General features: G+C 42.0%; 1 protein-coding gene and 1 long non-coding RNA gene across 3 annotated transcripts in view; one reads left to right on the forward strand and one right to left on the reverse strand.

The window, feature by feature from the left end:
• Positions 1–1,115: 1,115 nt before the first annotated feature.
• Positions 1,116–4,845, reverse strand: LOC144455225 (uncharacterized). Its single transcript, XR_013483940.1, has 2 exons — positions 2,090–4,845; positions 1,116–1,981 (listed from the first exon to the last, which is right to left on the reverse strand). It is a non-coding gene; the product is annotated as an uncharacterized LOC144455225 (long non-coding RNA).
• Positions 4,846–4,880: 35 nt separating this feature from the next.
• The window catches only part of RNF150 (ring finger protein 150), a 346,382-nt gene continuing 335,139 nt past the window's right edge, over positions 4,881–16,123 (forward strand). For both annotated transcript variants that reach the window (XM_020989851.2, XM_020989852.2), the window contains exon 1: positions 4,881–5,408. In XM_020989851.2, coding sequence (XP_020845510.1) covers positions 4,919–5,408 — 490 coding nt within the window. In that variant the 5' untranslated portion in view covers positions 4,881–4,918. The remainder of the gene's footprint in view (positions 5,409–16,123) is intronic.

Consider the following 16,123-nt stretch of genomic DNA (forward strand, 5'->3'; position numbering starts at 1 on the left):
TATTCTGTGCATCCTAATCTTGCACCAAAGACAGTTTAGTAATAAATGATTTTTAAGTAACATTGGCACAATTTTTAAAAGCTCCACATAATGGTCACACCTACCTTTTTGCAAAAAAATTTAGGCATAAAATCTGTGATGATTATGTGGTGAAATATGGTACTTATCCAAGTCCTAGTTTAACTCCTGACCTGGAGACTCACATCTCCAACTGCCTATTAGATATTCCAAACTAGATGTCTCATAGATATATTAAATCACTAATGCTTAGTACAGTGCCTGGCACGTAGCAGGTACTTGAAAAAGTTTGTTGACTGAATGACTGACTACAGTTTGTAATGTACTAACAATTTGTAAACAGATATATGTGTATGCATGTATTTACATACACTAAATTGAATAGGAGGGTGTGATAAGGAGATAATCAGGGAATACTTCATAGAGGAGATGGCACATGAGTTTAAAGGAAGCTGCTACGGCTTATAAGAGGCAGAGATGAGGAGCATGTAGATTCCAGGAATGGGTTAGGAGGGAAGAGACATCAAGTTGGTAGGAGAGGCACCAAGTTCGGGAAATTACAAACAGATCAGTTTTTCTGGAATCGTCAAAATAAGCTTTTAGCTCATTCCTGAGTTAGGGGAGGATTGAAAGCTCACCAATAATTCCAAGGGAACATCGCTCCTATTTAAGAACTTCCACTTGTAGAATTCCTATAAACATTTCCTTGTAGAAGTATTTTAATCTTGCCTACAAATTTAGAAAAGCTTTTCTGTGCCTAATACGTAAGCGCAAAAGCAGAGACATACCCCTCCCGCATACCAGTAAAAGAAAAATGAAGAGGGGGGAGTCCCTATAAGTCATTTGCTTGCTTGGCAATATTCCTGACAAATTTCTGAAAGGTTCCCATCCTATGTAAGCAAAAAAGTTTTGCCAAGGTCATATAGACCTAGTTACTCTGACAAGAAGCCATCGCACTAGCAAGTACATGATCAATCTGAAGGTTAAAAGATCTCCAAGCAGAGAGACATTTAGAAATTCTTTTCAATTTAAAACACTAAAAATTCCAAAGTGAATACTTAAAAGCAAACTACAGAGAGGAGAGAATAGAAAATAACTTATTGATTCATTCAACAACTATTTATTAAGTGCTTATTAGGCTAGATAGTGGGGCCACAATGACAACAAATGTAACAATCCCTCCCCTCAGGGAGCTTCCCTTCTCCTGGGAGCTTATCCATTGCATCAAGGCAGCTCCATACTTCCTCTGTTTACTAATACTGTGCCGTACAGGCCTGGATGATGCGCCCCTTGGGAGAACTGAATCAGCATATAGTGGGTAGGAGGTATTCAAAGGCAGCCATATCTTACTTTTATTAATGTCAGCTGGCTGGAGATCCTGTATCCCCTTAGACATCACTGAATAAAAATGGAACAAAGGGCATGTATGCATGGTTCCTTCCATGCTGAAGAAAGCATGGTTTTTCATCACTCAATAGATCTGATTACCTTATTCATGCTTGACATAGAGCCAGACTGTCAATCAGGTGCCAATGATTAGACTCTTGCCTTACCCAGAGCACATATAATTTTGTATATTCTACATAGCTGAAGGTATATGGTTTTATCACAACACTTTTGGAAGCCGTCTTAGATTTTTCTTCTCTGTTCCTTCCCATTTTTCTCTTCACTCATTCCGTCTCATATTTTCATTTCCCTAATCCAGTCCATGGTGCTGGGATTCCCAAGAAAGAGGGAGCTTTAGGGTGGGGAGCAGAAATCTTCGATTTCTAGGGGCTGTGACATCAACTTCTGCTTTCTTCTTTGCTCCATAGACCGCAGGATCAGTGCCTTCTCTCCAGTACTGTGCTGAAATCAGCTTGAACCAGCTCAAGGATGGTTGTGAACTTTTCAGCAAGCATTTACACCTTGGAAAGTGGCAGATGTTACAAATCAGGGCTTGATTGATTGTTTTCTTGATTTTCTAGATTTAAAGTGATGGAGAAAATATCAATGATGCAGGTTAAACTTAAAGGTGTATTATATGTGGGCCTCCCTGCCCCCCCCAACCACTTGTTGAATGAACACTTACAGCATGATGCTGGCTCTCTTCAATCTCTCGTGGTTCTGAGCCCCCAGGACGCTAAGCAGCAATAACTTATAGGTATTAATCCAAATATAAGACCAAATAGCCTAGAAAATGCTTACACTCTAAAATGAACAATAAACAAGGACAATATGCAATAGAGACAGATGTGTAGCATCATGCTAAGAGCACAGAATTTAGAGTCAGAGGAGCTAGGTTTGAATCCCAGCCTTGCTATCCAGTGAGTCATTTGGGACTTCACTTTCTCCCATCTAAAATATGAAAAGGTTGGGCAAATCAAATCAAATCAACCAACATTTATTAAGCACCTATTGTTTGCCCTGGGCAGCTAGGTGGCCTTGTAGATAGAGGTCTGGGCCTGGAGTCAGGAAGACTCTTCCTGATTTCAGATTTGGACTCAGATACTAACTAGCTGTGTGAACCTGGGCGAGTCACTTAACCCTGTTTGCTTCGATTTCCTCATCTGCCAAATGAGAAGGAAATGGCAAATCACTCCAGTAACTCTGCCAAGAAAACCCCGAATGGGGTCACCAGGAGTTGGACTTGACTGAACAACAACAAAAATTTGCCCTGAACTGTGCTAAGCACTGGGGATCCAAAGATAGAAAAAAAGAATAAACAAACTAGTCCCTGTTCTCAAGGAGCTTACAGTCTAATGAGTAAGATAATCTTTAAGGTAGCTTCCAACTCAATAGCCTATAATTCTACATTAATTCCCCACAAATCATATTTTCACTGGTTGAATTTGAGTCTGAATGAAATTTCTTAAGATTATGGGGAATTGAGGACAGCTAGGTGGCACAATAGATAGAGCTCTGGCCTTGGAGTCAGGAGGACCTGATTTCAAATGCGGCCACAGACCAGACACTTGCTAGCTGTGTGACCTGGGCAAGTCACTTAACCCCAATTGCCTCACAGAAAGCAAAAAAAAAATAGTATGGGGAATTGGGAGACATACTGAGGGGGCCCAACTTATGGATAAGTAGGATACTAATGGATAAGTAGGTACAGGATAATTTAAGAAGAGGACAGCTAGATGGTGCAGTGGATAGAGCACTGGGTTTGGAGTCAGGGAGGTTGGAGTTTGAATCTTGCCTCAAACACTCTCTGTGTGACTGTGGGCAAGTCACTTAACTTCTGTTTGACTCAATTATAAAATGAGGGTAATAGCAGGGTTGCTATTGACTGCCTTGAAGGGTTGCTGTGAGAATCAAACGAGATGATATTTGTAAAAGTGCTTGGCACATAGTATAAACTACATAAATGCTTATTCCCCTTCCTGTCCCTCCTCAGAGAATGAGGAGATGCTCAAAGTTAAGGGAATGGTGAATAGTGATCAACAGAAACTTTATTTGACCAAGTATATCCAGTATCACAGATTCGAGAACACAAATCTGGAACTATACTCTGAGCTGACTGTCACTTGATGGACTTGTAATCTCTAACTACAACTGCACTGATGCCCTCTAATAACAAACTTCCCTCCCCTGGATATGAAAATCTGCCACTGAAAGCTATGAGAACAAGAACAAATAAACAAAATGCGGAAACGTCTTATTCCATTTCTTTTTCAAATGAACACAAAGAATAGAGTGTTGTCCATAGGAAAATAAACATAACTGGTCTGATTTTAAAATGGGAGGTTGGAAGGGCAGCACAGGATCATGGGATGGGCTAGGTTCATATCTCACGGAGTGCCCCTTCCACAAGAACTTGGGAAAGTTCTGTCCCTGAGGGCTGGACTAGATAGAACAATAATTTATTTGAATAACATTTTAAAGTTTGCTAAGGTGTTTCAATATGTTAATTCGTGTGACTGGTACATTTTATTTTCGCGGTGTAGTTCAAACCCTTTGCAAAATACTTCTTGGTGCCCCAGGGAACTAACACATAGATTGCTGAACAGTTGCTGAGACTCCCGGCCCACAGTAGGTGTTTAATCAATATTTTTAAAATTGAATTAACCCAGCAGGTGTCGCTGCTGTCGAGAAAGACAGAAGGAGGGAGGAACGCAAGCTAAGCCTAAACCGAAGCTTTGACATCACATTAAGCTCCTCCTCAGGCGCACATATTATACACACACACACACACACACGCACACATACACACAGACATACACACACACGAAAACATACACATACACACACAAACACACACGGAAACATACACGCGCAGCTTTCTCCTTTGCCGGTTCCGTCCGCCCCAAAGTCCCAAAGACTGCTACTTTCCCCAGGCCCGGCAGACAAGCCCTCTCCGCCCGGTACATGTCCGTGAAGAGGAAAAGAAGCCCGGCGCGGACCTTGGGGAGGCCGGCAGCGGCGGCGGTAGCAGCAGGAAGCGCAGAGAGGCTGCCTCCCTTCCCCGATCCTCCTCGGGGGCAGCAGCACCCCTGGCGAGGCGCAGGCGACTCCCAAGTGAGCTGGAGCAGTGAGTGCGGAGCCTCTTCGCACTCTCCTTCTCCCCCTACCACCCTATGAGGGGAGGAGAAGCAGCCCAGAGCGGCAGCCGGACCATTGGCCAGCCCGACTCCCCAGCGACGCCCGGGCGCCTCCTCTCCCTCCCGCCGGGCCCTGGACGAAGAGCATGAAACAGTCGCTCCCCGGCTGCTAAGGACATAGCAGTCGGCCCGGAGCCGCGGGAGCCGCGCGTCCTAGAAGCCTCAGCACTGACACCGGAGAGACCGGCAGCACCAGCCGCAGCAGCAGCAGGAGCCCGGCAGGGGGTGGGAGACGGCAACTGCAAGGACGGGGGTGGGGGGAGGGCGCGGGGGGGCGGGGACCGGGTGGAGGGGGGGGCGCCCGGCGGAGGAGAAAGATGGCAATGTCTCTCATCCAAGCGTGCCGCAGTCTGGCTCTCTCAACATGGCTGCTTTCCTTTTGTTTCGTGCATTTGCTGTGCCTGGACTTTACCGTAGCTGAGAAGGAGGAATGGTACACAGCGTTCGTGAACATCACCTACATCGAGCCGGGGTCGCCGGCAGCGGCGGCGGCGGCTGGGGCGCTGGGCGCCTCCGGGGAGCTGCGCAGCGAGAAGAGCGAGTGTGGCCGCTACGGCGAGCACTCGCCCAAGCTGGACGCCCACGGACGGGTGGCCATGGCCAGTTCCGTCCAGGAGCGCCTGGCCTGCGACCCCAACACCAAGTTCGCCGTCCCAGCCCACGTCAAGCACTGGATAGCCCTTATCCCCAAGGGTAACTGCTCTGACAAGGACAAAATCCGGCACGCTTTCATGCAGAACGCCTCCGCGGTGGTCATTTACAATGTGGGGACCAACACCAACGAAACCACTACGATGTCCCATCCAGGTGAGCGACCGGGGGCCTGGGAGGAGGGCACTCGGGAAAAGCAGGGGGTGGGGGGTGGGGGCGGGGATGGGAGGGAGGCGCTGGGGATGGAGACTCCGAGAAAAAGCTAGCGCCTGCTTCCATCTGGAAAGTAGATCCTGTGCTCAAAGCTACTGACTGTTCTCTGCGCCTTTTAAGTTTTGGGGGGGTTGATGCCGGCTTTTTTTAAGACAAAGATCACTTTCATATAGTGATACGGTAGGGTGATTGGAGAGCTGGATCTGGAGAGACCCCGAGTTTGTTCTAAATAGTGGTAAGGAAAGGGTGAAAAAGGATGAAGAAACTTTATGGGTAAGAAGACCTGGATTTGGAGGGGCCAGAACAGGAGACAGTTCTCCCTGGGGATCGCCAGCCCTAGAACTGATCTCTCTGATAGCTGGGATAGCTGTCACTGGGCGCCATCAGGTAGAAAGCTCCCCCTAAGCCATTAACGCCGGTATCTAGAGGTTAGGGTTTCTCCCTGCAACGCACCCAAGGTGAACTTGTTCCTTCAGGTTGTGTTTCATTTCTTCCTGGAAGATTAAGTGTTTTCTTCTCTCCTGGGCTTGAGCTAGTGGCAAATAATAATGCGTATTTTTGAAGTGCTGCCTTTCAGCTGTCCAGAAGGAAAACTGGTAACGGAGACATGGTTGTAAACAGCCTCAAGCTGATGCAAGTGAGGAAAGTTTGAAAGACATAAAAGTTATGGCCAGTTTCTGTATGTTGTGTCATACAGGCCAACAGGATGGAGGGATTAGCATACTTGGGAGCTGTGTTTGGTGAGGAGCTAATTGCAAGCTGGGAAGGGCAAGTGTTTCGTAGTTCTTGCGAGCAAAGCAGGGGGATCCTGTAACGTAGCATACTTCCCTTTTGCAGGTGTAGCTGCAGATGAAGAATATCTGCATTTGCAGAAACAGCAAAACCAAACCAAACCAACAAACAAAAAAAGCAGGCTTGACAAAGTATTCGGTTTTAGTGGACTGGCCCCAGGAGCCCAAAATAGTACCTGTTATGTGTGCCCATAAAGAGATTCCTGAGAAGGACACCCTATCTCCTCCCCTCCTCCTTGCTGTGTACACATAATTCCCAAAGACATGTAGGAATAGGGTTGTCAGATGCTACCCCACATGATGAGCCTTGGAATCACCTAAGAAACGAAATTCTCTTTTAACAGATCTTTTTAATTTGAAAGAGTGAGGTTTATATAGTGGAATGCCATCAGCTGAAAGGAGTTGGGGGGGGTGCAAGAAAGGTGGCAGCGAGAAGAAGCAGGCAGAAAATGCCTTCTGCAAGGACAGGTTTCCATTTCAAGGGCCCATATCCATCAAAGGGAAAATATCACTTGTTAGTAAGATATGCCGTAGGTTTCCAGCCAGAAATTAACACCAGCTGTTTTACATGAGGAAAGTAGTTGGCTTTAAAGCAAACAGGTTAGTAAGTTTAGGGGAACTTTCAAGCCTTCCCACATAATATTCTGTGGCATAATGAATGATGAATGGGGAAAAGGTCTTTGTTTTAGAATGGTTAGTTGCCTGCAAAACCTTAAAAATATTTAGCATGCATTGTTGAAAGGGATTGTTTACTGGCAAGGGGCAGAACAGTTCAGAAGGATATTCTAGGTCTAGGACTTGCTTTCTCGTCAGGAATGTTATAATAGCTTTTGTTTGTTGTCATGTGGATATGTGATTTTATCGGTGCAGGTAACTTCAGGCATGCAAGCTTCCTTCACTGATGCACACTGGGCACTGAGAAGATTAGTAATTTCTCTGTCAGTTGGAGCTTGGCATGATGGAAAGTGTGCTGTCTTGGGAATCAGAAGACCTGGTTTTAAATCCTATCTGTAATGCTTATTACCTTTGTGACCTTGGGCAAGTCACTTAACCACTCTAGGCCTCAGTTTTCTCATCTGTAGAATGAGATGATTGTGCTAGATGCTCTTTGGGGTCCCTTCCAGGTCAAGATTTCTGATTCATAAGGTAGGATCTGAGCTTAGGTCTTCCTAACTGCAGTTCTAGCCTTCTATCCACTTGCATGGCCTCTCAATAAACTTTATGATGAAAGCATTGCAACTTTTTTGCACTTTTCATAAGCCAAATATAATTCAGTAATATTTAATCATTTGGGCAAGGGGAGGTAGTGATCATGCAGTTGGAAAAGAGAGCTAGCCCTTTATGACTTAAAAAAAAAGTCTTTAATAACCAAAGCGGAATACTTTCTTAGCTTGTACCCATGCCTGGAGTCTTAAAATCAGCCTCTGATTCAACCTCAAATCCATTGTATTATTCGTTCCTGTCTAATAACGTTCTCTAGAACTGCCAACATGCTGGATCAATTAATGGCTTGTGTGTGTGTGTGTGTGTGTGTGTGTGTGTGTGTTTGTGTTTTAAGAATGTAGTAAGCTGTTTTCCCACACAATTGATGTTTTATTAAGGCACAGTGGGAATGAAAGATCTACTAACAGTTTGAAGGTTAAAGGCCAAGAGAAGTATAGGAAATTCTTTACCATCACAGTTGGTCTCTGTATCTAAAAATGTGTTAATGCTGGATCTGATAATAGGCAAGTAACTTTATCATTATTATCTGACAGCTCCTTGTTCCAAAAACTCCATCTCAGATATGGCATCAATTTTTTTCTTATGGCTACTTTAAAAGGAGATACATGACCAGGGAATATTGTTAGCCCTGCGTTTCATGCTGAGATGAAAATTTTTTTTTACTTTTCTCGAAGCTTGGAACCACTGGTCTGACTATCAAAGTCTTGCAGCTGTAGCATTTGGAGACTCAAAATTATATTTTAAATTAAATTTTAAATAAGTACTTAAACTCAGTTTGGGAAAATGAGGGTATTTGGGCCTTTGGTCAAAATATTCTCATCTCATGAAAAATAGAAGTTAATTTACATTCATATTTTCTGAAATGCTGGGTAGCTTCAATTTATGGATGGCCTACTTATGTTCACCCCTTTCTGGAAATAACCAGGTGGCTGGCTGCTTAAGGAATCCTACTTCCCTTCTTACCATTCCTGGGAATTTCCCTGTTCTCTTCCTTTTCCATACTCCTTGTTGTTATAGATCTTTCTGCTGACCCCCACCTACTCCTCCCTTGATGCTTTGACTCCTAGGACCATAGATGTAAAGCTGAAAGGAAGCTTGGAAGCCATGTAGGCTAACCCTAATCTTTTACAGCTAAAAATACTGAGGCACAGAGAGTTTAAGTGCCCACTCAAGGCCAATGAGTTGAAGAACTGGGATTTTGACTTAATTCCTCTGCCTCCAAATTCTTCCTGAATGAATAATTTCATCCAGCTTCTGCTCTCCTTCACTATCCCAAGTACCCACTGGTCATTTATTTTCTTACTCTTCCCTCAGTTCCCATTTCTGGTTGTTGCACCAGAGCCCCCACCCTAACTCTTAATCCTCTGACAACCTTAGAAACCATCTTGACATGACACTATTGCCCTGCCTTCTAGTCCTTCCTCCTACCCTAATTGAAATCCTGCTCCAGAACACAGGAACCACCTTAAGTGGGCACCATTCAAACTGCTCAGTAGGAAAGATAGAGAAGGGAGTTCCTCTTGCCAGATTTGCATGGAGGGAGATGAGGTACCAGCATTCCAAGTGTGCCCATAAAACATTGTTATTTATGGTGGTGAGTTACTGTGATACTATGATTACAGTTTTATGCTTCAAGTATTGCTTCTTCAACTATCAAGAATCTGTGATTTCGTTTAACAAATGATTTAACTCAACAAACATGTTAAGGTACCTATTATGTGCAAAGCACATTGAGAAGAACTGGAGATATAAGAACAAAAACAAACACCCACAGTCCTTCCAGAGTTCCCATTTCTACTATGGGAAAGGAAGATACAACTTGTAGACTTCACTCGAAACTTAGGAGAGTGGGGATGGATCTGGGGAAGAGCTTCTTGAAGGAGTTATTTGTGCTGAGCCTTGAAAGAAGATAAGGATTCTGGGCAGACTTGAAGGGAGTGCTTTTGAGAACTTGGTAACGGTTTGTGCAAATGGATGGAAGTGAGCTATGGAATGCCAAGTTCAGGGAACAGTGAGTAGTCTACCTCTGTTGGAACATAGAATTTGGGAAAGAGAATAAGGTGAAATTCATCTTGGAAGTGAAGGTTGTCACCAAATCACAAACTGCCTTAAACATTTTCACCCATCCGTTTCTCTGATGAGTTTTACTTTATTCCTTTGGAACTAGCTTATCTTTTTCACCCATCAATTTCTCTGATGAATCCTTTAGGTAGTAGGTATTATTACCCCATAAGCTTACACTTTATTCTAGAAACCATAGGGAGTATCATTGGAGGTTATTCATCCTTGGAGGTAATCCATACACAGACATATGCTTATGACTCCTCCACACTTCAGTAAAGGGTCTTCATGAATTCCTGTGGCCACTAAATTCATCATCTGGTAGGCAATCTTCTCAGATAACACTTTCAGTTAAGCAGCATCTTGGATGAGAGACATACAGTATGGCTTCAGATGTATATCCAAAGCCTTTCAAGCTTGTGTTCTTCTGGTACAGCTTTAAAAAACACAGGTTATCTGTACACTATAAAGAGACGTCAGAGGATGATTCTAGTGGAAAACTTCAGGTATGTTATGGATTCAGCAGAGTTTTGAGATTTTTGGAGGGGGGAGGGGAGAGGCTAACCTGTGAGCCTAAACATTACAAGTACTGTTGTTTCTATTGGAAAATGTATTCCAAGTTCTAAACAATCAACTTAAAATGCAAATTTGGAGTATAACCATTTGTACATTGGGGAATGCTATTCATTCATTTTTCCATTCAACAAATGCTTACTAAGTGACTATTATGTACCATATGTTGTTAAGTGCTAGAGAAAATAGAACAACAAATAATATGTGGTACCTTCCTTGAGGAGTTTATGGTCTGCTAGTTTAATTTTTTTATCTACATATTTAAGCACTTTAAACTCAAGCCTTTTAAAACTTACACAAGAAAAAGAGGGTTGAAGTATCCTGTTCATTCCTACATCCATTCAGTTGAGATCTGATGCCTATTGGATTTTTGAGAATTTCGCCCATGTTTCCTAGAGGAAATTTTAGTGGATTTGTGAGATCAGACCATGAAACACCCAAAGATTTTGACTAATATGAAATTCATATTCATACTTAGACCATCCTACCGTGTCAGGATAAGAACTTGGACCCACCAAACAACAGAATAAATTATTTGAACTTGGTCAGCTCTATCACTCCGTCAGATACTTGGACCAAAAGCTCATTTCACCAAACTTTCAGCCTCTTAGATGGCTCTTTGTGGGCCTGTGACACTTAGATTTTTACTTGAGTAGTCCATTTAATTTTTGTTTGTTTTTGAATCAGTCAGGGTTAAGTGACTGGCCCAGAGTCACATAGCTAGTAAGTGTGTGAGGCCAGATTTGAACTCAGGTCCTCCTGACTCCAGGGCCAGTGCTCTATCTACCTTGCCCCCTAGCTGCCTCTAGTCTGTTTAATTTAACAAGCATTTATTAAGCACCTACTATACTTGAGTCACTGTTCTAGGCCTGATGGAAGGTGGGGAGGAGAAGGGGGGGGAATCAATACAAAGACAATGAAAAATTACTTCTTGTCCACAAGGAATTTATAGTCTGCTGGGGCAATACTGTCTTATCTGTCGTTCTTGCTACAGGGCTAACTCAGCATCACTTGATGTATTTTCGTGCATTCCCCCTTAAATTTCCTTTCTTTCTTTATTTTTACTTTGTCTTTTTTCTTATTTTGAATTATGTGGTTCTGACTTTTTATCACTCCTACAATTAGTTGTTGAGATATTCTTTTGGCCTCTGACTCACAAAAACTGCACCTATTTGGAGAAAGCTACTCTAAATATTTCTTTCCCTACGTGACCAATTCCTCTTTTAGTCTACTCCCAATTTATTTCTCCTCCTTCTTTCTTCCTCACCTTTGGTTTCCCCTTTTCTCACATGTCCTTGTTATTTGGCCTTTGCCAGCAGTTTCTCTTGGTGACTTGTATTAGTCGCAATTTGCAGAGTCCTGCCTGGTGAGATATGGCTGATGCCAATATGGAAGGAAGGGGATTATCCAATCTCTAGGTGCCAGCACCACTGCTATTTAGCTTTGAGGTTGAAACTAGTAATAGTGATCTCATATTTGTATCATGCAAAATGCTTTCCTCACAACAACCCTGTGAGGTCACATACTCCTGGTGCCTAGCATGTGTACACACAAGCTTGTGATTGGATTAGAAATGGATCTGGGATCTCATTAGTGTGGGTATTGTCACCAAGATGTAGACATAAATAACCTCTCTATGCTTTCCCATCCAGTTACAAGTTACAGCTCTTGTGTCCTTCCATATATTCATTACAATGAGCAGGGACTGGGGTGGGGGTGGGGTCTTCCTAGCTTTCTCTTGATTAGAGGGGCACCAATGGAACATGTGGACTTTCTATCAGTTTTGCTTTGTTTCTTTGGAACTATCTTATCTTCTTTTTCAGCCATCCATTTATCTGATGAATCCTTTAGGTGGTAGGCATTATTACCCCTATTTTATAGGCAAGGAAATCATCAGAGAGAGATTAAGTGACCCAGATTTGAATCTTACCTCTGACCATTACTGGTCATGTGAAGATGGGCAGGTCACTTAACCTCACTGACTTTCAGTTTCCTTATTTATTAAATGGGGGTGAGGGTAACATGCTGGTCTAGATGGCCTTTAAGGTCCCTTTGAGCTCTAGTTTTTTGTTTTGTTTTGTTTTTGTTTTTGCTGAGGGCAATTGGGGTTAAGTGACTTGCCCAGTATCACACAGCTAGTGAGTGTTATGTGTCTGAGGCCAGATTTGAACTCAGGTCCTCTTGACTCCAGAGCTAGTATTCTATCCACTGCACCACCTAGCTGCCCCCTGAGCTCTAGACATATGATCTTATTTTCCTATAGGACTTGCCCATGAGCACACAGCTGGTAAGTGTCCAGGGCATGATTCAAACCAGATCTCCTGACCGAAAGTCCAGTTGCCATATCATACTGCCTTTCACAGTAGCAAATGCCATTTCTTACTTTTACACAAAGGATAGCTTATAGAGGTCTGTCTGTCTTTATATCTATATCTATATAATTATATAATTATATATATTATAAATATGTAAAATTGTATAATATGTAAGAAGCCAATATGTTATAGATATATGTATATATCTACATATCGTTGCTATTGTTTATTCTTTCCAGTTGTGTCTGACTCTTCATGACCCCATTTGGGGTTTTTCTGGCAAAGATACTGGGGTGGTTTGCCATTTGCTTCTCTACCTCATTTTACAAATGAGGAAACTAAGGCAAACAGAGCTAAGTGACTTGGCCAGGATCACACAGCTAGAAAGTGTCTGAGGCTGGTTTTGAACTTAGATCTTCCTGACTCTAGGCCCAGCGATCTATGCACTGTGTGACCTAGCTGTGCCATATCTAAGTTATTTATCTTTCTGTCTATCTGTATAGCTAGCTAGCTAGTTTCTCTTCATCTCAAGCAACACATATTCATTTGTTAAACAGCCCAACTCCCAAAGAGTTTAACATATGTTTTAAGTAATCCCAATTAGTAATCCTAGCCAGTCCACAGGTTGCCAGTGGATATTTAGACAGTGGTGTTGAAACTGGAATGATAAAGCCCATCTCCTGCTTTGGAATGTGATTAATGCACTGTAGCCCAACTTGAATTTTTGAAATGCAGTGCTTCAACTGAATAGTGGGAAATTGTGCCCCCCACCTCCCTGGATTCCATTGATGGGTATAGTTTAAAAAGCACAGTAGACTGGATTCTGGAGATGGGGACCAAGTTCTGGCTTTGTCACTCCCTAGCTCTGTGATACTATGCAGATCACTTACCTCTCCTGGCCTTATTTCTTCATCCGTAAAAGGTGGGGGGGTCCTTTCAGTTCTCCATGTGTATGATTCTATGAATTTTTCTCATGGCCATCGTGATTTCACTAATAACCTTTAAGTCATTTAGTATCTCTTTAGTCTCCCCATATTCAAAACAGGGAATGATATTGCCACCTATTAGCTCAGCTCAGAGGAGACAATCTAAAATTGCTCAAAAGTCGCTCAGATAAAAAAGTGCTTATCACTCTACATATACCATCTTTTACTGTAATCCCTATCTTACTCTGTCAGCTGGGGCAGGGGAAGGATTATGGAGAGCTAAAGAGTGATTTGTACATGTCAATGTTAATAGCTTACAAAGTATTCCAGTTGGAGCAGTATCTTCACAAAGCTAGGTATAAGAAATACTCTATTTCTCAGTATCCTTAATATTTTGGTATTTTTACAGTAATAAAATATAATTCTATTTAAATTTAATAAAGAGAATATCCCTTTTCCATGAAGGCTGAAATAATTAGCATTTTCCTTCTTTCTATGAAACTTTTGTTTTTTTAATTTATTTTTATTTATTAAATATTTCCCAATTACATTTTTTAAAATTTAACATTCATCTTTTAAAAAAAATTATTTCCAAATTCTCTCCTTCCCTCTCCTCCCTTATGCCTTGAGAAGGCAAGCAAATTGATTAAACTTGTGAAGTTACATAAAACATATTTCTATATTAGCCATGTTACAAAAGAAAAAATATACGTGTGTGCATACACACACACATACACGACAAGAAAAATAAAGAAAGTTTAAAAAACTTGCTTCAGTCTGCACTTGGAGTTCATTAGTTCTCTGTCTGGATAATATTTTACATCATGTGTCTTTTGGAATTATCTTGGATCATTGTCTTGATCAGAGTGGCTAAACCTTTCACAGTAGATCATTATTACAATATTGCTGTCACAGTGTACAATGATCTCTTGGTTCTGTTCACTTCATTTTGCATCAGTTCATATAAGTCTTCCCAGGTTCATGAAACTTCTAGTTCACCCCTCTATCAGAAAACTATAGTATTTCCTCATTAAAGGATAGACTGCATAAGAATCATACTAGATGAGTAGGTATAGGAGGGCATTGTAGTCTGTATTCATGGGGGGAAGGATCACATTGATGAGACTGTAGTTCCCACAAAGAGCTGGGCGAATAATTGGACAGAAAGAAAAGAGCAGGTGGGATTGCCTTTGGGAAATTGTACAATGCCTTTTGTAATTCCTAAGCTGTTTTTTGAAAGAAATTGAAGCATAAATTACCTTATTTAACTGGCGTCATCAAGGAAGCTGTTCCATAATACTGACTTTCCCAGATAATTGAGGCTTATGGAAATTTTAAAAATTGAACCATTTATGATAAAAAAAATCTTTCCATAATACATATTATACCATTCCCTTCTGAAAGAAAGGACAGTAAACAATATTTTAACTTGATAACTCTGTTATAAATGTGACCATTACTATTTTAAGCTACACAATAAAATATCAAAGATCACATTATTATTGGGCTATATAATAAGTCACATTTAAAACCCAGACAGGTTATCACTGTATGGCCTGAGGACCTGTAGATGTTGTTATCCCTTCCTTGGATGGCCCAAGCAATTGTCTACAATCACCATTTGTTGCTAGCTACTACCACCCACAACTTAATAATTCCTGATTCTAACCTGTTGGAAACCTGATAAATGGGTTAGAATTCTGTCTCAAATTGAATGAGAGCCTGAGGGACTTTCCTGTAAGTAAAGTGCATGAGCTTTAGTAATTGGACTTTGGGACATAGATTTTGGCTGTTCAGTGACCGTTTTGTGTTTATTTCATGAATCTTGGCCATGTTCCAGACCATTGAGTTGGGTGAATAAGTGACTTTCTGGATAAGTCATGTGCAATTGTAGTATTTATATGACCTGAATAGAAAGGACGCAGTGCATTCAATTCTCTTTCTGTCTTGGAATTCATTAGCAATCCTTGGCCCAGAAGAGAAGAAAGCCATAGTCCTTCCCCACCCAACCAGCAGCCTTTAATACTGGCCAGTGTTAGCTTCTCTTCTCACTGCTTCAGGATTCGTGCTTGTAAGTCGTTGTTTGGACCTTGCTTTAGTGTTCTGAGCAGGCTTCCTTTGGCATTTTACAAATGAGGAAACTGAGATCTATTGAGGTCAGAAGAGGTTGTCTAGTGCCTAGAGTGATGGACCTGGAACTAGAAAGACCACATCTTGAAACCTTCCTCACTCAATTACTGGCTGTGTGAGGAGACCATAGGCAAGTCATTTAACCTCTCTGAAACTCAGTTTCCTCACCTGCTAAATGGGATAATGAAGTTTATACTTGACTACAAGATAATGAGTTTAAAGCACTTTGCAAAGCACTTTGCTTTACACAAGTCTGCTGTTGTTGCTGTGGTGGTCAATCAATAAACATTAATTAAGGTGGCAGCTAGGTGGCACAGTGGATAGAACACTGGCCCTGGATTCAGGAGGCCCTGAGTTCAAATGCGGCCTCAGACACTTAACACTTACTAGCTGTGTTACCCTGGACAAGTCACTTAACCCCATTGCCTAACCCCCCCCCAAAACCCCCCCCCATTAATTAAGCACCTATTATATGCCTGGCTCTGTGCTAAGTGCTGGGGATACAAAAAGAGGTTCCTGTCTCAGGGAGGTTACCATCTAAGGGGGAGACAACTTGCAAACAAATATATACAAAGGAAGCTCTGTACAGGATAAATAGGCACTGAAGTTAAGAGGTGTTGGGGAAGACTTCTTGTAGA

Source organism: Phascolarctos cinereus, unplaced genomic scaffold, assembly GCF_003287225.1.
Source record: "Phascolarctos cinereus isolate Bilbo 61053 unplaced genomic scaffold, phaCin_HiC Scaffold_9;HRSCAF=440, whole genome shotgun sequence".
Classification (NCBI taxonomy): Eukaryota; Metazoa; Chordata; class Mammalia; order Diprotodontia; family Phascolarctidae; genus Phascolarctos; species Phascolarctos cinereus.